Genomic DNA, 17,190 nt, shown 5'->3' with positions numbered 1-17,190 from the left:
AAGTGGCAGGTAAAGAGTTTATTCAACCAAGAAAAACATATAATATCCACCTATGGAAAAGGAAAGATCCTCTGGTTTTAATTTAAGATATTGGTCAAGACTTTATCCAATGGACTGGTCGGAATATTTATATTTCTGTCTAAGATAAATGAAAGAAACAAATTGCTTAGTTCTAAGCAAGTTACAAATAATCACGCGAGCACTTGTCACAGGGAAAGGGATATTTGGACCTATCAACCAGTGGCGCACTCAGAATTCGCCACAGGGAAGGGGGTTTAAGCACTCAATTCCATTTTTTTTAGGACAAGGGGGCACGGTGGCTCAGTGGTAGAGCGCTTTCCTCTGGTGCGTGGGGTCCCTAGTTAGGTCCCGGGCCAACATCGTGACAATGAATTTCTCACGGTGCTCATGTTTCCTCCCACTTTCTGATTCCACCAATCATTGCATCATCATTCATTTCCCTTAATCATCGTCTTTCTTAGCCTAAAGGACATAATTGTGGAACGTTAAACTGAAGTTTTTCATTGTTTTTCTCTCTCTCTCTCTCTCTCTCTCTCTCTCTCTTAGCCTCCTGAGACCCTGCGTATTGCATACAATACGTTTTTCGAACACCCGTAATGGCTACGAATATTTAAGAACATGCCCGAATCTCGGTTATTGTATTCGGGAAGTGTCGAAATTACTGCTGAAAAGGTAGCTGTTTTTTGTTTCTACCTACAGGTGGCTCTATTGTCTGCTGAAGGCGGGAAGAAGACAATTGGGGTTATGGACGCATCTGATCCAGATACATTGATTGAATAATTTCTCAGAAAATAAAACATAGTACAGTAAATTTCAAGTTTAATGATTTACATATTTTATGCTTATATTACAAAGGGAAATATATAATTTTCCTTGTGTATTGTATGCAATACATAGCTATTTGAGACCCAAAGTACTGCATACAATTCAACCCATTACCAACCAATAGGAAAGCAGCATGACAAAATGGTTTTTAAATATGTACTATCGGGTCTATTGTTGCCTAATATACAAAATTTCATCAAAAGTACTTGATAAATAAATGCTCGGCTCTCAGGAGGTTAGGGCAAGTGTGAGTTTTGTATAATTACGTATTTTAATATAGTCAATGTTTATTTTTCCATAATCCCTTGCTCAAGGAGGGATAAAATGCCGAAACTCTCTTGCGTATGCCACTCCTATCAATATTCCCGCGCCAAACCACTTAATACACTTAGTTTGTCAATAAATGACTGTATATCCCCTCAGGACCGTTACCATTCCTTTTTTTAAAACAACTATAAAAATATAAACAAAACTAAATAACGAAAACAATACACTTACTTGTCTCTCCATGTCGGTTGAACGTGACGAAGGTGTGAACAGTGGTGTTCGGGGTGGCTTCAGTGGTGAAACTCTGTAACGTCGGTTCCATCTTAACAATATATTTGGTAGTCGTTGTGGTGTCAAGTTTCACCGTGTCCTTCGCATCATCAAAGAATGGACCATCTGTTGTCGACACTGAATTTTCAGTTGTTGTTCTTGAGGTAGTAGTAGTTGTTGTTGTTGCACGTGACGATGACAACAATGTGGATGGAACCTCTGTTGTAGTTTGTGGGTTGTTTGTTGTGGAAGACGGCTCTTTCGTGGTGATTCTTGTGGATGAAGTGGTGCTAATTGTTGTAGGCACGGGTGGTGTTTTAGCGGTTGGTGACGAAGAAGTCGAAACAACAAATGTGGTGGGTTGTTGTGGGGGTCCACTAATTGTTTGTGTTGTAGCTGTTACATCGCGCTCTTCAACCTCTGTTGTTGTGTCCCAGTCACTTACAACACTGTTTTCTGTACTTGACACTGTAGAACCTTCTGTTGATGTGGGCTCACTAGTGACATCTTCCGGCCGCGAACTGTCTTCAGTAGTTGTTGAAGACGATGTTTCTTCTTGTTGTTGTGTTTTTGGGCTGTTTGTTGTACTGACGCTTTGTATTCTTGAATCTTCTGTTACAACAACGGGTAAAAGTGTGTGTGGAGGATGCTGTACGAATTTGGTAGACGACGGCGCTATGTTAATGAGATTGACAGACGTCGGCGTGGGCACCCAATCATTTTCTGGAATCACCTGAACCGTGAACACCTTATTTTCTTGCATCGCAGAGTTCGGAATTAGCGGCGGAGGGGGAACCTCTGAAGGTGTGGTGGGGGGAAGTAACTTAGCATCATTTTCAGTCGCTCTCACCGTGTTGGTGTTGGAGCGGAACTTTAGTTTCTGGGTTGAGCTCTTGCTTCTCGACGCGTCGTGAGCGAAGGATGGTTGAAGGGAAACGCCGTTCTCCACACGCACCACTTCAGGCGCCAACGCATACTCGCTGGTGGTTTCTGCAAAAATAAGGAAAAAATACTTGTAATACATCCATGTATTCAGAACACACATGTTACATGTAATCTGTGAAAGAATTATTATCATAAGAACAAACATATTGCAAAAAAAAATAAAAATAAAAGAAAGAAAGAAAGAAAAAGAAAATGAAACGGCGGTTGACAAATGAGGGTATGGAGAAAGATCCGAAATATAAAGAAGTGGAATCAAATTCTAATGCAAAATTTTGGGATTAGGAGGGAAGAAATTTTGCTCGGATTTTATGTCCAGAGGGGAGAGTATCCAATGACAAAAGAGTTTCATTGTTTTACTATATTAATATACATGTATAATTGATAAACAAGTGAGTATCGTTTCACAGTAGGTGCGAGCGGTCCCGGATTCGATTGTCGGTGGGGGCACTCTGTTGAAAAAGTGTAAAAACGTTTTTTTTCAGGCCAGCCACCCTGAATGAGGTTTTCCTGGGTTTTCCTGGTTCACACCAGGCAAATGCCGGTGTGGTACCTAACTTACAGGTCCCAGGCCGCTTCCTTCCTTTCCTTTCCTCGGATAGTGTGCTCGCCGAGGGACGTCATCCCTCAAAACGTGAAAGGCTAAATGGCCTTAGATGTCGAAAGCCCAGAAATCAAAATCCTAAATCCTAAATCGTTTCACAGTATGAAACCGCGGAAGACTTCCAACTATGGAATTCAATACTCAAACTTCGAGTAGTTACAGTGGTGGAAGTGAGATGGTATGCTATGGTATGCCATGCTGCCTCTGGTTTTTCAGTAATGAGGACATACCATCTGTGGTTTTTCAGTGATCAAGACAATATTTAAATAACAGGTATGTTGAGTCAAAATCATAATAAAACATACCGCCTCTGCTTTATTATTATTTTTTTTTTCACTTCGAACACTGGTAGTACATCTGTAACTACCGACTGCAATAGAAACACAAAATCAAGGACAGAACCTATTCCTCGGACGCTGAATCCATATATTCGCTCTCTCTCACTATTTTTGTACTATGGCGATAAAGGTTGAAACAAAAACCCGTGTATTTCAACCACTTCCGGTTTGAATAGAGGGTTAAGAGAAGAAATAGAACCTATTCTCGGGCACTGTCCGTAGTTTGAGAGAAATTTCCCTAATCTAGGGAAATTTTATAGGTAAATTTAGCAAAAAGGGATAAAGGGATTTTTTCGATAAAACGTAAAAAATCCAGGGAAATTCTCGCACTCTGATTGACCAATATAAATTCTTAAATATTTCTTTGCTCTTCAGAAATAAACAGAGGCGGATCCAACCCAGGGCCGGGGTGATCTAGGCCCCCCAGTTTTTGAGTGACAAAAATAATTGAAACTATTATTTAGGCCAATATATTTTTGAAGTTTATAGTAAACTCACGATATACATATCAGTTCCCCCGCCCCCAAGTTTTTACCTTCTGGAAATAGACCAAAACAATAGCAAGAGTTTGTGTATGTTTCGTGTGTGTGGTGCATGTGTGTGTTTGTCTATTCAAAGTGTCTTATTTGCACCAATTGTTGACTGGGTGTATATGTTTGTATTTTTTGTTTTAAAAAGTGAAGATAAAAGTAGAAAATAGAAGCATAAAGCAAATAAATAAAACAATTGTAATTGGCGCTTCCTTAAATATAGCGAAATTAATCTTATTATATAACTTGTCATAAGAATTGGATAATCCTTGGGTTGCCAAATCTGCAAAAATAAAAAAAGCGGCACCCTTTCAAAATTTCCTATGATATACAGTAGGTTTAAGTGTGAAGTATCTCTATTCGGACCCATCCATGGGAAGGAAAGATACTATGTAAACAAAAGTGCATTAGTACCTGTATTCTACATATCCTTAGTACATTAACTAATAATCTTAATAGATACATTGTGCTATAAATGGGAAACTGAAATCGGCGTTGATCATTTTATTGTATTTACCAGTAACTGCCACTTCTTTAAAATTATCGAAACAGATTAACAAAAGTATATTAATCTTTACGTGCCAATTTTGGATTTGGAAAATGAAATTTATTCTTTAAACTTAGACTTCAACTCTAGGAAATTGCTTTAAGAAGTCCTTTTTTTTTCACTCTCAATAAATGTATAAAATTTCTTACAAGTAAATTTCAATTTTTTCCCGATACAGTCTCTGTTATCTCTTTAAACTTAACTAAACAGATGAACAAAATATATTAATCGTTGATAGATGGTGAAAGATGACAGTTTTCGATTTACAGAATGAAAGTTACTTTTTAAATCTATATCTGAACTAGATGAAATTGCTTCGAACTAGACACAAATTTGAAAAAAAAAAAACGGTCATAAAGGAGCTGGTAAAAAATTTGTAACGGTCATCGGCTTTAATCAAAATAACAGCAATATTTCCGGCCAGGCCACAAAAAAGTGGCCAGTTGGAAACCCTAGATAATCTACAAACTAGTTAAAATTTGATAAGAAAAGGGAAAATTTTGTGCCAGTCAAGGGAAATTTCTTTATAAAAACCTACGAACACTGCTCTTGGGACGATGAATCCATTGAAAAAAAAAAAAAAAAAAAACTGCTTCTCAATATCTGCTATAGCTTTTGCTCTTTGTAAATCAGATTTCAAACCGGAAGTAGTAGTAAATTTAAAAACGTTTTGGTTTCGGTTGAGTATTCCGAGTTGCGATTATACGGTATATACTTTTGAGACACTATATCGGTTCCAGAAAACCGTTTGTTGTTATCTATTACCGTTTCCCTTCTATAGCAATAGACGTTGAAACCGAAAAGGAATAATCGGAACCGTTTCCGGTTTGAACAGAGGTTTAACGGTGGAGATGGAACCTTTTGGGGGGACGCTGAATCGATTGCAAAATAATAATAATAATAATAATAATAATAATAATAATAATAATAATAATAATAATAATAATAATAATAATAATAATAATAATAATAATAATAATAATATTTTTTTCGATATCTTTTATACTCTGCTACCTGTCGACACACAAATATTTTGACAAAGCCATTCAAGAAGACTTCCGTCATTTACGCATAGCGTAGTTTGGAAATCTAAAATAATACGCATTTCTCAAAATTTCTCTAATTTATTTTCCAAATCTTTCACATTATTTGCCACCACAGCTTGGAATGACACCCCTGAAAGCATCAGAAACCCTGGTTCAGTGTTGACTTTTAAACGTCGGCTTAAAGAATATCTTTCTAATGAAGGTCTTCAGTAAACAAAACAAAAAAAAAAAAAAACGTGTATATTGTACACAATCACTTAATTATGTGCGTCATTTTATCTATACATAGTCAATCAAAGGAATGTATTTTATATGTTATATATAATCAAGATTTATTTCTTTGTTTCTCTCTCTTTGTATAGTTTAACATGTGTTCAGCATTGTCTCTTGTTTATTTTAGTGTTTATTTTATATGTAATAAGTTTCATTTTCACTTTTCATGTTTTATTTTCTTTCCGATAATAAAAGAAAAAATGTAAATGGTTGAGTGAAAGAAAAGGTTATGCCTTAACTCCGCCATTTTAAATAAATAAATAAATAAATAAATAAAAGCAGGGGATGGACTGACGCTTATCCTTAACTAAATGTTTCCCTGATCATTAAACACCCCATCAAGAGACATAAGAGTAGACATAATGAAACAAACTCAGGAAGAGAAAGGATAGCCAGGGCCATCATTTCGGGGCCAGAGCGCATTTTCTCCTCAATTTGAAATATGTACATTTCAATTAATAATATATTATTAGACTAATGGAAAATGTGAAATTCTTATTACATCATTAAAGACTCTTGCATCCCCTCCCTCAAAAGGAAAACATTAAACGACGCTACTAGAACGGGGTCATTCCTGGATGTTTCAAGAAATGCCCCATCCCGCTGTTGCCCCTTGCGTCAACCGTACTGAAATATGTGATTGATAAAATCAAAACACTTTAAGATATCAAATTTCATTTGTCTCCAAACGGTTCAAAATATGTGATAATTTTAAATTTCTTCCCTTGTTTCATTCGGAATGGGATTTATAGAAATTTGCAAGTAAATCGATTGCGGATTAGCAAGAAGTTCCCTATATTAAATTTCATGGCTATAAACTTAGAAGTTCGAAAGGAATGTGTTTCTGACAGTAAGATTTCTCCCCTCGTTTTACACGCACGCTCTCTCTCTACTCAACCATATTGAATTCGTGCAAATAAAGATTATTATATCCATATTCTATCAAGCAGAAAGTCCTCATATAGCAAACATCTATCCTTTTTGTTCAATGGTTCAAAAGAAACATGTAATATTAGTAAAATCTTCCATCTGTTTCTGTCGTTCGGCGTAGAAGTTCTAGAAATCGTACAAGTGAATGCGATAATCATATCCTTATAACAATAAGACACATATATCTAATATCAGGTCTATTAGTTCAGCGGTTCCAAAGATTAATACATGTGACAACAGAAAAACTCTCTCTCATCATCAGATTGGATTTTTTTTTCAATTTGCAACGTGAAAACTGGCCTTGACCAATGATAGAAAAAGACCCTTGTCAATGTATGATACATACGACATACACTTGGAGTTCAATTTGGACCCGAGCACAAGAATGGTCTCCCACAAGAATGGTGAGAAAGCTAACATTTATCCACAAGCGAGCTCTAGAAAGGTTCCTATGAACGATCGAAATTTTAGGACAGTTACAGCAAACTGCGATACACAATAAGACACCTCTAGCACCCAGAGGTACGGTAGAAAGCGGTGACATGAAGAAGTAACTGAAAATGACCGATATTAGAGTCAAATCTATAGTTTTCAGCGTCGCTGACATGAAACTGACACTATCGGTGCCGATTAAGTTCAAGATAATAGGGAGTGAAAAAGAGTGAAAAATGTCCCAAATAAACGAAATTAATGTTGATCCATAGTTTTGGGGGTCACTAAACTAATTGCTGAAAGTCCCGATGAATGTAAGTCAAGTTTATACAAGAACGGACATGTTAGCTGGCCTGAAAATAGACAAGGGCAACACCAAAGGCTTTGCTCCGACATCATTAAAACGGATTTATACATGCATGTTCCAGCGCAATTTTGAAACATCTGGAGCAATTTTAGCCAAATTCAGTACACATACATTTAGTACACATGTGACTTTTATAATTTGGAAAAATTATGGGAGTAAGGCATCCCTAGGCTGTAGGGGTGAGGATGGAAAGGAATAACATGTAAATATGATCGTAAACGGCCGACATTAGTGCCAAGTCCATAGTTTTCAGAGTCGCTGAGATAAATAGTGACATTCCAGATTCCATTTATTTCCAAGTTAAGCCACCTTGGATATGGGGAGAGAAGATGAGAAAAATGAAATGTCAAAAATAAGTAATGTAGGTGTCTAATTCATAGTTTTCGGGGTCGGAAAAACGGCTGAACCTTTGCAATGATTTTTGGAACAAGTTGTTTTTTCTTTCTTTTTTAATCATGTTTCTTTGATTAAATTGCGTAGTCTAACGGTGTAGGGTGTTTCAAGGGTGGTTGTGGGGGGTAAACATGTTTCTGGTTGTCTTTAATAGTCTTGTATGTATGCAACCCACCGTGCATTATTGATATGCAGGCTTACATAACCTGAAAGGATAGTAAACTGTGTACAGTTCGCGGCATTGAAAATGTTACAAAAAAGTTTAAATCCAAATCACTGACACACTCTTGCGCCGTGCTTATACCAAGCCAAGTCAAGCAACGGGCTTATGCATTCAGAAACACATGTGTCAATTGATTACATGCTCCTCGTATTTAATCCTACTCCTCCCCCTCCTCCAACTCTCCTTGTCTAGAGCAGTCTGTGTGACGTAATATACTCTTTTCATTCAGGCGGAAAAAACAGGAAACATGTTTACAAGCTTTATAGCTCTAAAACTGTCTCTTTCATTCGTTTGTTCTGAAATGCCTTTGTAGAGCCTGAATTTAAAAAATCACAAAATGTTCCCATAGCTTCATTAACGCCTTATTTGCATTCTTTCCCTTCTTCAAACATTACAAGCTAGGAAGATGCTCCTTGTGAAATCCATGTAAATTGTCAATCTAGGCATGAGGTTCTATGCTTCCCAAAGTCTGTAATGCGGGCGCAGAACTCTAAAAACCATTGACAGAAATGAGTGTTATTCAATGATTTATTTCATTTTGTTTCCCAGTAATTGCAAACAAATGTTCTAGGGGCGTCATTTGGGCAGGACAAGAGGCTGTAATTTCCTCTACCTTAAATGTGATAAACACTTGTTATTTGATCAAATGTATAGTAAAACATTGATATAAAAAGTGAAACTATTATGTTGGCGGAGAAACCTTCCCCCACGCGCCGAACAAAATCTAAAATGACGCTGGTTTTAGCAATAAACCTATAGAATGCGATAGCATATTGCTAGAGCACTTGCATTTTGTTTCAAGAGTCGAAGGTTTGATCCCAAGCCATGTACGTTCATAGTGGACGACATTGTGAGAGAAGAATGATTTACATATGCAAGTTTAGAACTGGAGAAAAAATGATCGGACAGCATCTATATTATGATAAAATTTGTGATTGTGTGAAACAGAAGAATGAAATTTCCGAACTGCGAGGATCACATCAGGCAATTGGCGAATTAAGGTGGAGAACTCTTTTCTAGAGCATCAGATGATTATAAAGGGAGAGAAAGATCTTAAGATGTGCGGAATTAAGAATTTAAAAAAAAATATTGACCTTCCGAAACGGATTTCGAACCACGAACCTCTAAGCTAAAGAACCATGAGTTTATCCACTCAGCCAAGGAGAACTCTATGCAATCCTTCACATATTTGCCCTTTAGCGACGTTGAGAAACTAATAGAATAGAATATTCCAAAAGTTGACTCAGTGGAAGCAGTAAAAGTTTGTTAATACTGTGCTAATTGAGTTACATTTGATAGAACCGTCTCTTAAAATAGTGTCAAATACTCAGACATAAATCGCCTTTTGCGAAGCTGAAGTGAAAAATGAAACAAATCGTCGTACACGTGTTACACTTTTGAACAGAACAAGTTATTAAAAAACCAATGGAAATACGCATAAGATTGTCACTTGAATGCGAACCTATAACTTAAAAGAATGATTAAAAAAACACTGCGTTTGCATCATTCTGTGTTAGACGAATAATTAGCGTAAGGGACTCATACGAGGATAGTCCTATGTTTCGAATCCCAAAAGTTCTTTTTTTTTCTTTTTAGGCACGCTCATACTGTGCATTCCAGAAATTTAATATTGAATTAAATGTAGTCGCAGCTAGTTTAAACCGAAATTAGTTTCAAATATGAGATTTATTAAATGCTTTTCTTTAATTAGCGACGTTTCAACTTTGATAATAAATGTTACAGCCTTAATTTAACTAATTTCCCTACGTCATATCATGATGAAGTTTTGCACAACGACAACAGTCGGGCGGTAATACAATGTTCCATTGTCACACTACGGATCTGTATCTTTACAAATGTTTGACTCAAAAAAAAAAAAAAAAAAAAGTATAGTGAACTGTACGATGCAACATGGACTCCTGGAGGAATTTCAAACGAAGTTAGTATACTTATAAATTACCATCTGGAAAATATACTGTGGGAAGGAGGGTAAAACATTGATACCATTCCTAGGAAGGGAAGGGGTGACATGTAAAAGTAATAGAATACGAAATATATTGGTGTCGGATTCATAGTTATCGGGTTCGAAGAGATGAATAGTGGCACTGCAGATGAGCGCTCCTCACGTTTGTTTTACTCATGCATAAATGGAAAATGGTTTCAAAATTACAATTTTCCTTTCAAGTATGGTTTGTTATTAAAAAAAAAGTCCTTCAACGTAATTTTTTATTATTGTCTACCTGTTATAATTACATATATTTTCTATTAATATTTTACTCTGCAGGGAAATACATGTTTCAGAACCCTGCGGTACTTATGCAACATTTTTTATAGAGGGAGTTTGGCTACGCTCATATAATTTGAAATACTCACCAACTACCTCTATAAGAATTGTTGTGGAAGTACCGCAAGATTCTGAAACTTAGATATTTGGATAGAGCATGTACTAGTTCCTAAGTGAAGTCTTGACCCGACTACGGTAGGTCCCATAGTTTTGGAGCTATGGGCATTTAAAGTTCACTTTTTCAAGTTTTCGGCAGCCTATATCTCCGAAAGGAAGCATTTGTGCATCTAGGTTGGTCTATACTTTTTGTCTTATCTTCGTGTCAGGAATCACCTTCCAACGTTGTCGATGTTGTTTTGAAACATCCTGTATTGTATTTTGAAGGGGACCAAAGGGGGGAGGAAGAAATTCCCATGTTATTTAAATGGAAGTTTTCTAGGGTTACAAAATCTTATCTTTTAGACGCTTGAAATAGGAAAGAAAATTTGAAATTCAGTAGAATTCTAGGTTTAAGAGGTGCGATGCTATAGGCCAAGCAAACACGGGGGCCTGGGGGCGTAGCCTCCAGCTAGTCAAAGGCTAGTATATGTATCCGTCTTCTACAATTACAAATAACCGAGAGATTACAAATAAGAACTAAAGACTTCTTTCTTTATTTTCTAATGAGATATCAACAGCTTAATATATTTATCATATTTAACTGTATTGTCAGATTTACAAGAAACAGAGTTCAATGTTAGATACAATCACTGGCTTTACGAATACTTTGGGTTTCGCATCCACCACAACAGTGAAGTTCTACAGATATACCAGAAACCATAATAAGGGCAACACCCTCAATATTTTATGGAACATGACACCTTTCGCTATTAGAATTGTGCGCAATTCTGTAATGATAATAATAGTTGTAAAACAAAAAAAGTCATAAAGAAAACATTATCCAAATAAGCAAAACCCTATCATTTTCCAGCTTTTGCACTGTTTCTGGCAAAAGAACGAAAACGCTTGAAGAAGGCACGATCGGCGGAGACGAAATGTAGGCCATGGTTTGTGTTGCATGGTCTAGTGGCTGCGGGGAAGCCACGATCATGCGGCGTCATTCACACATTCAAAAGCGATTCTACTAAATTCACACAGCGTAACAAAGACTGCTACAGTTTTGCCTGACCTTTGTCACCGAAGCGTAAATGAATAGCGTGCCTTAGCACGTCCCACTCCGTACTTGATATTACTTTCCCTCGGAGCAGGGGCGGCTCCTCACTGATTTAGGTGGTACAGAGGAAATCGAAAGACAAAATAATGTTCTACAACACTGCTTATCAATGTTGTATTAAAAAATCCATTAAATTTATCTTGTATGAATGTTGTCCTCTACCAATGCAGCTGACTAATTTGCAAGCATGCCTTCCGTATTAGATTACTCATATTCGATTCTCGATGAGGGTAAAAATATTCGTTGTTAACTCAGAATAGTGAAGCAATGACAACGTCACATGAGTTAACAGATACTGAACTACAGAAACAAAAGTTAACTATTTAATCTTAGAGTAAGGTAAATGTGCACCCCTCTCCTTCCCCTACTATGATCTTGTTCTAACTAAAACTTAGTTTATTTATTGGTTAATTGTTAATTATTTTGGTTAATGGGTGATGTTAAGTAAAAGATAAAGAAATTAGAGGCAATTAATGCTGTATTCATATCTGCTGTTGGAGTTTGTGAGTGATATGAACGCATGGATATTCTTTGTGCCCTGAGGGGAAGAGAATTGCAGTGAATTGGCCCATACGCCTTGCATCTACCCATTTTCTTCTACAGACTTTACCCCGTTCTTTATACACACCAGCGTTTTATTTACGTGGTATCGCATCGCAGTTTGCTACAAAAAATCCTAGAAATGCGATGCAAACGCAAAATTGTATTGCAAAATGCGATGCATCTATTTATTACCGAAATGGGCATGGGCAATTTTTGCAAAAGAAAACAGTTTATCATTATCTTTCCTTTATGACAGAATGGTTCTCTTTCGATCTTGCATACAGTTAAAGCTGAGTGCTTAGTCTTCTTGGAAACCCGACGTTTAACTTCAGGTGTCTCGTGGCCTTCAAGAACACAATCTACTACTGACTACAAACCAAATTATTGGAAAAACAGACCACAGAACTAATGACAGAGACCATATATCCTCTCCGACACTTTATTCTATCTATAAATAAAGTGGCTCAATCGACTCTCCAAATCCAAGACTCGAACTTATTTTTCAAAACCTAGATTACTAGCTATAACACGGGGACCTTAGCAGTACTCTTTTCCGCCCTGCTATTTTTTTTTTTTCATTTTGTTTCATAGTATTGGCCTAGAAATATATAACTAACAGTTGACTACAATTAGAAACGACTTTGTGTGAAAAAAGTTATTTTGTTTTATCGTAAAAAAATGAAATTGACTTTGTGGTGCATAATTTCCATTACCCGTTTCTTCAAGTCATTACGGATTCAAAACTTAATTAAAAAAAAAAAAAAAAAAAACTTTAATGGACACATTCGAAAATAGTTACCAGTTTAAACAATCTGTAGAACGTCAAAGTTAAAATGTTTTAAAAATATAATTGCCGTTAGTTTTTCCTTACTTCGCTTTTCACTATCATACTTGTTTGTGATGCATAAAGAGTATTTACTACTTCACTATCTGAAATAATAATAATAATAATAATAATAATAATAATAATAATAATATGGTGTTTCTCTTGGCAGCCGAGAGAGCAATACAAAAGGAGACCGTACAAAAAGCATTGCATTTCCTCGTCTATCCGATTTGGGTGATTTTTGGATACGTTGTAGCTGAGGACTCCCCGGTCAATTGTTTATGAGGTCACACCGCACGAAAAGCATTGCATTTCTTTGTCTGAACGACTTGGGTGATTTTTGGATATATTGTAGCTGAGGACTCCCCGGTCAATTGTTTATGAGGTCACACCGCACGAAAAGCATTGCATTTCTTTGTCTGAACGACTTGGGTGATTTTTGGATATATTGTAGCTGAGGACTCCCCGGTTAATTGTTTATATGGGGCCAACTCCCTATGATAAACCTTGTGACCTCCAGAGGTCATCAAAGGTCACATCGTACAAAAAGCATTGCATTTCCTCGTCTATCCACTTGGGTGATTTTTGGATATGTTGTAGCTGAGGACTCCCCGGTTAATTGTTTATAAGGTCACAGCGTACGAAAAGCATTGCATTTCCTCGTCTGTCCGACTTGGGTGATTTTTGGATATGTTGTAGCTGAGGACTCCCCGGTCAATTGTTTATGAGGTCACACCGCACGAAAAGCATTGCATTTCTTTGTCTGAACGACTTGGGTGATTTTTGGATATATTGTAGCTGAGGACTCCCCGGTCAATTGTTTATGAGGTCACACCGCACGAAAAGCATTGCATTTCTTTGTCTGAACGACTTGGGTGATTTTTGGATATATTGTAGCTGAGGACTCCCCGGTTAATTGTTTATATGGGGCCAACTCCCTATGATAAACCCTGTGACCTCCAGAGGTCATCAAAGGTCACATCGTACAAAAAGCATTGCATTTCCTCGTCTATCCACTTGGGTGATTTTTGGATATGTTGTAGCTGAGGACTCCCCGGTTAATTGTTTATAAGGTCACAGCGTACGAAAAGCATTGCATTTCCTCGTCTGTCCGACTTGGGTGATTTTTGGATATGTTGTAGCTGAGGACTCCCCGGTCAATTGTTTATGAGGTCACACCGCACGAAAAGCATTGCATTTCTTTGTCTGAACGACTTGGGTGATTTTTGGATATATTGTAGCTGAGGACTCCCCGGTTAATTGTTTATAAGGTCACAGCGTACGAAAAGCATTGCATTTCCTCGTCTGTCCGACTTGGGTGATTTTTGGATATGTTGTAGCTGAGGACTCCCCGGTCAATTGTTTATGAGGTCACACCGCACGAAAAGCATTGCATTTCTTTGTCTGAACGACTAGGGTGATTTTTGGATATATTGTAGATGAGGACTCCCCGGTTAATTGTTTATATGGGGCCAACTCCCTATGATAAACCCTGTGACCTCCAGAGGTCATCAAAGGTCACATCGTACAAAAAGCATTGCATTTCCTCGTCTATCCACTTGGGTGATTTTTGGATATGTTGTAGCTGAGGACTCCCCGGTTAATTGTTTATAAGGTCACAGCGTACGAAAAGCATTGCATTTCCTCGTCTGTCCGACTTGGGTGATTTTTGGATATGTTGTAGCTGAGGACTCCCCGGTCAATTGTTTATGAGGTCACACCGCACGAAAAGCATTGCATTTCTTTGTCTGAACGACTAGGGTGATTTTTGGATATATTGTAGATGAGGACTCCCCGGTTAATTGTTTATATGGGGCCAACTCCCTATGATAAACCCTGTGACCTCCAGAGGTCATCAAAGGTCACATCGTACGAAAAGCATTGCATTTCCTCGTCTATCCACTTGGATGATTTTTGGATATGTCGTAGCTGAGGACTCCCCGGTTAATTGTTTATAAGGTCACAGCGTACGAAAAGCATTGCATTTCCTCGTCTGTCCGACTTGGGTGATTTTTGGATATGTTGTAGCTGAGGACTCCCCGGTCAATTGTTTATATGGGGCCAACTTCCTATGATAAACCCTGTGACCTCCAGAGGTCATCAAAGGTCACATCGTACAAAAAGCATTGCATTTCCTCGTCTATTCACTTGGGTGATTTTTGGATATGTTGTAGCTGAGGACTCCCCGGTCAATTGTTTATAAGGTCACCGCGTACGAAAAGCATTGCATTTCCCCGTCTGTCCGACTTGGGTGATTTTTGGTTATGTTGTAGCTGAGGACTCCCCGGTTAAATGTTTATAAGGTCACCGCGTACGAAAAGCATTGCATTTCCTCGTCTGTCCGACTTGGGTGATTTTTGGATATGTTGTAGCTGAGGACTCCCCGGTCAATTGTTTATAAGGTCACCGCGTACGAAAAGCATTGCATTTCCTCGTCTATCCACTTGGATGATTTTTGGATATGTCGTAGCTGAGGACTCCCCGGTTAATTGTTTATAAGGTCACAGCGTACGAAAAGCATTGCATTTCCTCGTCTGTCCGACTTGGGTGATTTTTGGATATGTTGTAGCTGAGGACTCCCCGGTCAATTGTTTATATGGGGCCAACTCCCTATGATAAACCCTGTGACCTCCAGAGGTCATCAAAGGTCACATCGTACGAAAAGCATTGCATTTCCTCGTCTATCCGACTTGGGTGATTTTTGGATATGTTGTAGCTGAGGACTCCCCGGTCAATTGTTTATGAGGTCACACCGCACGAAAAGCATTGCATTTCTTTGTCTGAACGACTTGGGTGATTTTTGGATATATTGTAGCTGAGGACTCCCCGGTTAATTGTTTATATGGGGCCAACTCCCTATGATAAACCCTGTGACCTCCAGAGGTCATCAAAGGTCACATCGTACAAAAAGCATTGCATTTCCTCGTCTATTCACTTGGGTGATTTTTGGATATGTTGTAGCTGAGGACTCCCCGGTCAATTGTTTATAAGGTCACCGCGTACGAAAAGCATTGCATTTCCTCGTCTGTCCGACTTGGGTGATTTTTGGATATGTTGTAGCTGAGGACTCCCCGGTCAATTGTTTATGAGGTCACACCGCACGAAAAGCATTGCATTTCTTTGTCTGAACGACTAGGGTGATTTTTGGATATATTGTAGATGAGGACTCCCCGGTTAATTGTTTATATGGGGCCAACTCCCTATGATAAACCCTGTGACCTCCAGAGGTCATCAAAGGTCACATCGTACGAAAAGCATTGCATTTCCTCGTCTATCCACTTGGGTGATTTTTGGATATGTCGTAGCTGAGGACTCCCCGGTTAATTGTTTATAAGGTCACAGCGTACGAAAAGCATTGCATTTCCTCGTCTGTCCGACTTGGGTGATTTTTGGATATGTTGTAGCTGAGGACTCCCCGGTCAATTGTTTATGAGGTCACACCGCACGAAAAGCATTGCATTTCTTTGTCTGAACGACTTGGGTGATTTTTGGATATATTGTAGTTGAGGACTCCCCGGTTAATTGTTTATATGGGGCCAACTCCCTATGATAAACCCTGTGACCTCCAGAGGTCATCAAAGGTCACATCGTACGAAAAGCATTGCATTTCCTCGTCTATCCGACTTGGGTGATTTTTGGATATGTTGTAGCTGAGGACTCCCCGGTCAATTGTTTATGAGGTCACAGCGCACGAAAAGCATTGCATTTCTTTGTCTGAACGACTTGGGTGATTTTTGGATATATTGTAGATGAGGACTCCCCGGTTAATTGTTTATATGGTGCCAAGTCCCTATGATAAACCCTGTGACCTCCAGAGGTCACCAAATGTCACCCAACGGATGTTGGTAAAACTGGTTCAAACTTGGCATACAAAAAATAGTTGTGTGTTATACTGAGCTGCGACAAATGAGGATAGTCCACGTAGTGTTGGTAAAAGGAAAGCACTTGGTTGCAAACCCTCTTTCACTTCTGGAACTGTACCCTAATTTCGATCGATTTTCCTGATATTGTTTTTTTTTTTTTCTTTATTTATTTCCTGTTTGTGACCTCTTTCTACTTTTTCTTTCTATCTACCGGGATTTATACAATTTTATTATTTAATTCAATTTTCTTATAACAAATTTATCGACAAACGCAACGGAGACCTAGGTCTGTAATTTTAGTTTATATGTTATTCGAGATGATCAGAAATAACTATTCATATCTATTGTGTTGACGTTGTAATAGCTACGGAACTGTTTATTGGTGATTGAACGTGGCAATATGGTTAGCGGGAGATCAGGGTTCGATTCTCAGAAGGAGCTGATGTGGTTTGG

The 17,190-nt window shown here is 38.0% G+C and overlaps 1 protein-coding gene across 1 annotated transcript in view; it reads right to left on the bottom strand.

Annotated features, from left to right (window-relative positions):
• Window positions 1-17,190, bottom strand: part of LOC145666326 (uncharacterized) — a 252,696-nt gene that overhangs the window by 55,356 nt on the left and 180,150 nt on the right. Inside the window, exon 4 of the mRNA XM_081733430.1 lies at window positions 1,345-2,373. Coding sequence (XP_081589556.1) covers window positions 1,345-2,373 — 1,029 coding nt within the window. The remainder of the gene's footprint in view (window positions 1-1,344; window positions 2,374-17,190) is intronic.

This window comes from Thermobia domestica, chromosome 12 (assembly GCF_964235325.1).
Source record: "Thermobia domestica chromosome 12, izTheDome1.hap1.1, whole genome shotgun sequence".
NCBI classification, from domain to species: Eukaryota; Metazoa; Arthropoda; class Insecta; order Zygentoma; family Lepismatidae; genus Thermobia; species Thermobia domestica.
The sequence above is the reverse complement of the archived record's forward strand: the minus strand, read 5'-3'. Positions and strand labels throughout refer to the sequence as shown.